The 9561-nt window shown below is 43.5% G+C and overlaps 1 protein-coding gene across 1 annotated transcript; it reads left to right on the forward strand.

The window, feature by feature from the left end:
- The first annotated feature begins 4612 nt into the window (after positions 1-4612).
- On the forward strand, positions 4613-8950 carry HTR5A (5-hydroxytryptamine receptor 5A). Its single transcript, XM_040434031.1, has 2 exons — positions 4613-5296; positions 8618-8950. The coding sequence occupies exons 1-2, from the start codon at positions 4613-4615 to the stop codon at positions 8948-8950; spliced, it is 1017 nt and encodes a 338-aa protein (XP_040289965.1).
- Positions 8951-9561: the final 611 nt, after the last annotated feature.

Here is a 9561-nt window from a genome sequence, read left to right on the forward strand (position 1 = left end):
ACTTCAGTAGCACATCAGAAAGTAGCCCAGGTGCCTCTCAGCTATTTTCAAAGGTGCTCTTGAAGTCAAAGGCTGTGCCCCGTGATCAGGGGAGACTGCCATAGGCAGATATACCAATCCTGTCTAAAAGCTAGACAGCCTAAACGTAGAAAACGTATGAAACCCGTCTAAAGATGCCCCAAGTTCACAGGGCTGAACACTTACCTCTAACGGTATACTCCCTATTGGTTGGTTTACTTTGTAACGAAATAGAAAAGAGAGAAAGGAAGATAAAAATAGGATGATAGATAGATAGATAGATAGATAGATAGATAGATAGAAAAAAATAGGAAAGATAGATAGATAGAATATACATAGATAGATAGATAGATAGATAGATAGATAGATAGATAGATAGATAGATAGATAGAATATACATAAATAGATAGATAGATAGATAGAAAAAAAAAGGAAAGATAGATAGATAGAATATACATAGATAGATAGATAGATAGATAGATAGATAATAGATAGATAGATAGATAGATAGATAGATAGAATATACATAGATAGATAGATAGATAGATAGATAGATAGATAGATAGATAGATAGATAATAGGATAGAAAGACAGATAGATAACGATAGGATGGATGGATCCAGGGATGCTCAACCTGCGGCTCTCCAGCTGTTGCAAAACTACAACTCCCAGCATGCCTTAATAGCCTACAGCTATCAGCCTACAGCAGGGCATGGTGGGAGTTGTAGTTTTACAACAGCTGGAGGGCCGCAGGTTGAGAATCCCTGGATTAGATACAGTAGATAGATAGATAGATAGATAGATAGATAGATAGATAGATAGATAGATAGATGCAGTGGCGCACCGACAGGGGTGGTCCAGAGGGTCTGGACCCCCCCTAGAACAACCAGTGAATAATAATTTTTTGTTTTTATCCCTCAGGGCCGCACCGCCGATCACCACAGGCGGCGCGGCCCTGGTTCTAGTTGCCACCAGCGGTGGGGGGGCATTAGGAGATGAGCGCTTCCATTGTGGAAGCGCTCATCTCCATATTCATTTGTATCACCGTCCTCAGGACAGCGATACAGATGGATGTGCTGCGGCGGGGCAGGGAGAGGCGTCTCCCTTTCCTGTTAGTCTGATAGGCCGCAGGCACTAATGCGATGATGTCATTATCATCGCGCCGCCTGAGCAGCACACAGCGGGGGACACCTGCCGGAAGAGGCCTGCATTGCATGACTTATAATGAAGGTAAATATTAGTGTTTTGTTTTTGATGAGATGATTTTTTTTTGGGGGGGGGGGGGGCTGGCACTATGGGGGCATCTGGCATTTCTTACAGCCTCATTTTTTTTGGGGGTGGCACTCTGGGGGCATTTATTTCTTGCCAATTTTTCAGGGGGGGCACTATGGGGTGATTTCTTACTGGCACATTATGGGGGTGCACCATGGGGGAGAGGATCACTATGGGGGCATCGGGTGGCTCTAAAGGGGCTTGTTTTTATTGGCACATTATAGGGGGCACTATAGGGATGAGCGGCACTATCAGGCATCTGGTGGCACTATAGGGGCATTATTTGGGGGCATTATGGGGAAGTGGGGGTTCTAAAGGGGCCTTTTTTAATTGGCATATTATGGGGGCACTATGACATCTGGTGGCACTAAGCGGGCATTTTTTACTGGCACATCTGGTGGCACTAAGGGGGCATTTTTTACTGGCACATTATGGGAGGCACTATGGGGCATTATTTGAGGGCACGATGGGGGAGTGTAGCATTATTGGGGCATCTGTTGGCAATAAGAAGGAGCATTTTTTACTGGCACATTAGGGGAGAGAGGAGCACTATAGGGTCATCTGCTGGGGGCACTAAGAAGGGGCATTTTTTACTGGCATATTATGGGGAACACTATGGGGAAGGGGAGAGGAGCACTATGAGGGCATTTACTGGAGCACTATATAGGGGTATTTTATACTGGCATACATTATGGGGACATTAGCTCAACTGCGGGCACTAAGCGGAGGTATTTCATGTACTGTCATATTATAAGGAGAAATATTACTACTAAGGGGTATTATGGGGAGCTTTACTACTACTGGGGGGCAATGAGGAACATGATTACTATTATGGGCACTATAGGGGCATTATTACTACGAAGTGTGCTCTGGCAGAGAATTATTTCTATTGGTGGGATTTTGGGGAGGACTGTTACTTTGGGGGGCACCCTGGCACAGTATCAGCTTAGCACAATCATTTTTGGGGGGCATTATCTTTATACTATTAGTGTCTGGGTGCAGTTATTTTTTAGAGCACTGTGTGCCAATAATTGTTGAAGGCGGCACTATCTGTGTGGTAGTAGTATTTCCAGGGGGACTGTTTCTGCAGTTTAGTATTGGGGTGGCAGGAAAGGGTGTTCAGAAGATGCGAAGATGATGGAAATGTGGGAAAGTAATGTCTGTCAATCTCTGCAGAGATGGGAGATGGCTGAAAAATCATCATGGCGGTCTGGTCTGAATGGAGAAGATAAAGAAAGAGAACGTCTACAACAAAGGTGACATCACTGGATGTAAGAGGTATGGGGCGCTATGTAGGAGAGGAGATGCTCCGGCTCCTCCCCCTGCCATTTGCAGAAGGAGGATTCAGAGCTGGGTGAGGACGGCCAAAGGGGGCAGCAGGCCACGGGCGGGTGACAGATGGTGGGGGGAACCACAAGCCTTGAGCAGGATCTGGGGAGGGAGGAGAGCGGAGGAGCTTCCTGGCTGCAGCCTGCTGTTGTCTATTGTATAATGGGAAGCAGGCAGTGCAGCCAGGACAGGCCCTCCTCTCCGTATGATGTGTAGAGACAGGCCTCAACTATAGAATTTCAGCTGTACAGTGTTTGTTGGGAGTGGTCTATTATATGTAGGAGGGGCTTTTAATAATTTGTGAGCCATATTTTTAAATATGAAAGGGGCTTTGAAAAATGTGCGGGCCAAATAATTAGCACAGCGCTCTACACGTGCCCAATTTTTGCCTTTCGGACCCCCCCTAGACAAAATTCCTGTCACGGATGATATAGCAGTTATGGATAAACATCCGACTGGCTTGATCCCAAACTAAGGAGCATAAAGATGACCCCTATAAAACCCTAAGAGCTCACCCTGACTGCTAAGCACATACAAGGGTCTCAAAGGTAGACGATTGCATGCCCTCGTACCTCGACTGTGTGACACCAGAAAACCCTATAATAGTGAGGGGACACGACCACCGGCTCCCTGCACTTAATACGGAGGGAGTCAGGGTCACCTAGAATCAAGCCAGCAAAGAAACACAATACAAGAAAGGACTTATCTGAACAAGCAGTAACAGAAGTCTCCAGCAGTGATCACTTCAATCCAGGAAGTAGTATAAACCACAAAGTGAGGCAGTATGGGAGGGAATATAAAGGGAGGCAATTAGTGTGAATAGGTGACAGCTGGGAGAAGGAAAGGAGATGACAAAGTGAAACCAAAACAAAGAACATCATGCAAGAGGTACAGAAGAACATCTGCCAGACCTTCTCAGAGAGCTGGCGGTGACAATTCCTGGGTGCTCCCCTGGATAGATGCCCCAAGTTTATCACAATGATGAATGGGGTGGAGGGCTGAAAACTTACCTCTAACTTTATACCCCCTATTGGTTGGTTTACTTTGTAACAAAATAGAAAAGTAAGATGGAAAGATAAAAATAGGATAGATAGATAGATAGATAGATAGATAGATAGATAGATAGATAGATAGATAGACAATAGATAGATAAATAGATAGATAGAAAGATAGACAATAGATAGATAGATAGATAGATAGATAGATAGATAGATAGATAACAAATAGGATAGATAGAAAGATAGACACAGATAAAGATAAGATAGATAGATAGATAGATAGATAGATAGATAGATAGATAGATGTGATATTACTAGATAGCAGACAGGTATGAGATCTATAGATTAGTATCTTGGACACAGGGTACTTCTACTGTCTGGAATATTAGTTGTACTGCTGACTACATGAGGTTTCCACATGGGGAGGGTCTTGTATCTGTGAGGACATTGAGCTGGCCGCTCCAGCACAGACCCCGCAGTGTCACACAGGAGGTGACTGTCCCTCATCCCCGGGTGTCTCTGGGAGGAGGCTGCCATTACCTTGACGTAAGAAGAGCTCCTCCATATAAAGCTGGGCTCTGCTTCCCCCCGCACTGGGGCTGGCATGCCTGCAGATGATGAGGGCTGGCCGCCGTCTCCTCTGCTCTTCTTCTGCTCTCCTGCTGGAGGTTCAGGACCAGGGACAGCGCCGGCTGGATGGCTGAAGTCACTGGCTGCCGGCTCTTCTCTCCAGGCTCAGATCTTCATTGATTGCAGGAAGTCTGAAAATCTGAGATCATGTCTGTGCCGGGGATGGGCACAGATCCTGTCCAAACTTTATGCCATGCTGTGCCCTCCTTGCCTCATCCTAGCCAGCTGGTGGAGTACCAGCCTGGTATGTTTATGATGAGTGACCAGCTACCATCGTGGGCAGGAGCTGGAGGGAGCTTCTTGTAAAGAGAGACTCACCTGCTGTCATTTCGTGTGGGTAAGTTCTCATGCTACCACGAATGAGGATGGAGTGTAACAGTACTAATGGCAGCTCAGGGTCAGAGACCTGCCACAGAATGTCTGTATTCAGTGTCCTCATTTTAACTCTACTGGCTATGCTGGTTATTGCTACCTTCCTATGGAATGTACTAGTGCTGGTGACCATACTGAGGGTCAGGACTTTCCATCGGGTTCCTCATAATTTGGTGGCATCTATGGCAATATCAGATGTCATGGTGGCTGCCCTAGTGATGCCTCTAAGCTTGGTCCATGAGCTGAACAATCGGCATTGGAGACTGGGTAGAGTGCTCTGCCAGATCTGGATCTCCTTTGATGTACTCTGCTGTACAGCCAGCATCTGGAATGTAACAGCCATTGCCTTGGACAGGTACTGGTCTATCACAAGACATTTGGAATATACCTTGAAGACTAGAAAAAGGATATCTAACATCATGATCTTGCTGACTTGGCTTTTATCTGCAGTCATCTCTCTGTCTCCTCTTTTTGGATGGGGAGAAACCTATTCAGAAATTACTGAGAAATGTCAGGTTAGCCAAGCACCTTCCTATACAATCTTTTCCACCTTTGGAGCATTTTACCTTCCACTTTGTGTGGTTCTGTTTGTCTACTGGAAAATCTACAAAGCTGCTAAATTCAGAATTGGATCAAAAAAGACAAATACAATCACCCCAATGCCAGAAGTGATTGAGGTGAGATTCATGTTCACGATTCCTTATTCGTAATCTTTTTTTTTTGCATTGCAGAAGGATCTGACAACTATATGTCTACTACATGGTCACATCAACCCGAGATAATACAGTTGCTGCTCCTTTCTTCCTACTAAACTATTTCTAGAGGACTAAAGCAATTGTCCAAGCATACCATTGTGTCACATTCCTTTGTTTCTCTGGACAGAGGTCCAATCTTCAAGAAAATCTGCTTTGATGCAATGTGCAAATGAATTTGCAAGTGTCCAGTGGGTGGTTCAAAACCCATCAAGTGCTTAGGCTTTCCTGACTATACCTGGCCCTGCTCCCTGGGGATTGATTGACAGCTTCAGCACTGGATGCGAAGTGCTGTACATGTGGATCACGCCACGCATGTACGAGATTTCAACAAAGTAGCTTTTGACATCCATCGCACTGAAGCTGTCAGTCAAGACCAAGGAGGCATTGTGGCTCAGGGTGTAGCGAGAAGAGACTGAGAACTTGCCAGGCTCAGGACCATACTTTGGGCACTTGCAAAACAATTAGCATATCACATGAAAGTTCATTGTCTCTGCAGTTGGACCTCTGTCCAGGGACGCAATGGAACGCCTGTAAAGCTGTTTTAGACTCTTGAAGTGGTTTAATAGGGAGAAGGGACCTGACCGTCTCCCTTTAACTGTTCTTTTAAGCACTTTGAAAGCTCATTTGGGATGATTTATAGTCCTAATCTTATTGAGAGCATAAACTTACATCTGCACCAGATTTATCACAGGGGCTCAGGCTGGATGATAACTTTGGTGCAGGGAGAGACCCTTTTGTCTAACTTTTGGTTGGCTTGGTTTGCAACAGAATTTTAGGCAAATGTTGTGGTACAATTTTGTCACAAATGAAGCCTCTCAGGGCATGCTTGCCCCTTGCTAAATGGATTTCTCTAATACTAGATGAACAAAGTTGTGGGCTACTGAGCTGAAACAACTGAGTAGCTTTTCTGTCTAAATCCAATGATATGATCAACTCTGTTGCACTGACAGACTCAGTTTTGCTACGCTTGGACATTGACTCAATCATTAGCTAGGTTCCTCAAAGGCTGAAGCAGAAGCACCTTCAGAAAATATGCACCTTCTTCACGTATATGTGTGAGACCTTCCGTATTACAGTCTTACTATGACACATACCGTTCACTAGTGTTGGGCGCGAATATTCGAATCGCGAATATTAATCGCGAATATCGGCACTTCAAGAATTTGCAAATATTTGGCATATAGTGCTATATATTAGTATTTTCGAATATTCTAGATTTTTTTTCATCTGAACCCATGATCCCTCCTTGCTTCTTGCTTGTGGGCCAATGAGAAGGCTGCGATAACTTTGTCTGAGCATAGCAACATCCCTAACATCCAATAGGAAAGTTTCCTACCCCTTACTATATAGGAAAATCCCCAGCAGCCATTTTCAGCTGTTTTTTAAAGTTCCTAGAAAGAGACAGCAGTGTCATTGCTGTGCTCTGTGGTTTCCACTTATTACATTACATAGATAGTTAGATAGCTTATATATATAATACTGATAGTCAGTGTAGGTTAGATAGTGATATAGTGTAGCTGATAGGTTCCAGTGGAGGGTGTTAGGGGGTGTGATAGGTTCTGCTGTCCATACATACTATAGACATAGTGCTGTGATGTCACAAGTTCACAACAATACTTAGTGCACTAATATGTAATATGTAGTCAGACCTGCTAAAATGTGAAGTTTCACGTACTGCGGCAAAATATTCGCATCATTAGTTTCCGATTAGCGCAATTGCGAATATATTGGAGCACGCTATCTGCATATAAAGCTATTGTAGTATTCTGCCATGCCAACCATTTTCTCCAGTCTCAGGACACTTCTAGCAGCTTGGAAAATGTAGCAAAAGTGACCCACGCCTGTATTGCGCGCGCATTACGCGAATATTACATTGCCAATTTTCATAATCAAGAAAATAATTGCGAATTCTCGAATTTGTGAATATATGACGAATATTCTACAAAATATTCGCAAAATATCGCGAATTAGAATATTGCCCCTGCCGCCACACCTTTTTTGGTGTTTTATTGGTGTTTGTGTTTTTGGCGTGCTATCGAATGGTATCGCAATACTTTTTTATGGTATAGAAATCGATTCAAAATATTGGTATCATGACAACCCTAGTCTGCTGCAGCCTGCCCTGCTGTGCTCCAAATTAAAATATCATCATATTGATATTTATTGGGCATTGGGGGCACAGGGGCAGGCAGCAGCACAGTGCTATCAGCGTTCATATTGAAATTAATTTTCATATTCAATGTCTGTTTCTCTTTAGAGGGTGTACAGTAAAAACGGAATACTGAGTAGACCTGAGGGATTAAAAAGTAGGGGTATAAGGATTGATTCACGCTCTGTAGCGTGTTTTGTCTATTGTATTTGGCAACATCTATAACACATGCAGCTTCATTGCCGTGTCTGTTGTGCAAAATGCCACAAGGGTGCCCACTGAGGCTTTATCGCCCAAGGGCCCACATGAACTCTGCCTGCCGCTCATCACTACTGTTCAGAAACGCTTACAATGGATATACAGTAACGCTGCATACATGTATCCTAATTATATACCTTTTAAATAGCTTTCTATCATCGCACAAGCCGGTGCTATAGTTACAGTAAACCTCGTAAGAATCTGTGCAGATTTTCATGTTATCCTCACTTGTGTCTGATGACTTTCCACTGAGCAGTTATTCCTGAAATGCATGAGAATCGTACGCGCTTGCCAATTCCTGCACTTTCTCTCCATTATTGTAAATTCTCATCATTGTGCCGTTTGCTTTGGTTATAACGGGTACATTAAATGTATCTGCACAACTGGGAGTGGAACTATGTAGAGATGAGCAGATCGATTCTATAGAATTGGAATTGAATTTTTGGAAAAATGTGGTATCTATATAATGTCATCCAAAGTTTTTCAGGGCAGTTTAAGCACTTTTGATTCGGGTTGAATTGATTCGGGTCAAATTGGACAGTCGATTCGGTCTTATCAGACCCTAATTCTAATGCTATCCTATGTGCTCCGTGTATCAAGTGTGCCAATTCCAACCATTTTTTTTTCACCTCATCCTTTCCACCTCATGCCTGGGCAGGGACAGGGTTGGGTGTATATGTCCTACATGCTGCATCTTAAGTATTCTGTTTGTCATGCAATATGTCAAGCCCCAATTCTCATGGGGCTGTGCATTAACTCATGCATGTGTATCAATACGTGCCAGCTAAGATTTGTTTTTTCAGATCTGATCTTAATTCTTGTGTTGCCTCTGATAGGTCAAAGAAGCATCTCACCAGCCTCAAATGGTCTTCACAGTCCGTCACGCCACTGTCACTTTCCAGACAGATGGAGACACATGGAGGGAACAGAAGGAGAAAAGGGCAGCGCTTATGGTGGGCATTCTCATAGGGGTCTTTGTTCTTTGCTGGATTCCGTTCTTTATTACTGAACTGATTAACCCCCTGTGTTCCTGTGACATACCTCCCATATGGAAAAGTATATTTTTATGGCTGGGCTACTCAAATTCATTCTTCAATCCTTTGATCTATACAGCCTTTAACAAAAACTACAATAATGCTTTCAGAAATCTCTTCTCCAGGCAGCGGTGATGAACCTAGTGTGCTGGAATTTACTTGTGCAAGCATGAGTTAACCAACCATTGATTTTTCATCCAGGAACCTCAGCTTTGGGACTGCTGTCTGGAACTGGAATGCTTTAAAGTGTATGGGATCTGAAAGGAAGATTATCAAGTCTTTTGGATATAGATGAAGCTGTTGAGATGATGACAAGATAATGCAAATGAAGTATTCAGAATTGTCCAATCTGTGTTTTTATGACCAGATAATGCTAATGAAGTATTCAAAAACATCCAGTATGTGTTTACTATGTATAAAAAGCAGCAGCCATGGGTCGATATTATTATTGTGGTCATCCCTACTCCAGCCATGCAAGAGTATCTGCAGTAGTTAGGTGAATACGATTCAAGATTCATGTCAGTGTTGGTGATCTTCCAGGGAGCTCTAAACCTTTAAACTATTGAGTCCCTTAAATTTCAACCCTTAATCTATAGTAAACATCCTTCAGCCTGCCCCCAATTGGGAAGGAATTGTTGCGTATTGCCAAATAAGCAGTAACACAGCTCAGAAGAGCTCAGCTCATTGAATTCACCATTTGAATAAGGTATCCTGGAGGAATAGATGTGAGGGTCAGAGAAGAGCAA

The sequence above is a fragment of the Bufo bufo genome, chromosome 5 (genome assembly GCF_905171765.1).
Source record: "Bufo bufo chromosome 5, aBufBuf1.1, whole genome shotgun sequence".
NCBI lineage: Eukaryota > Metazoa > Chordata > Amphibia > Anura > Bufonidae > Bufo > Bufo bufo.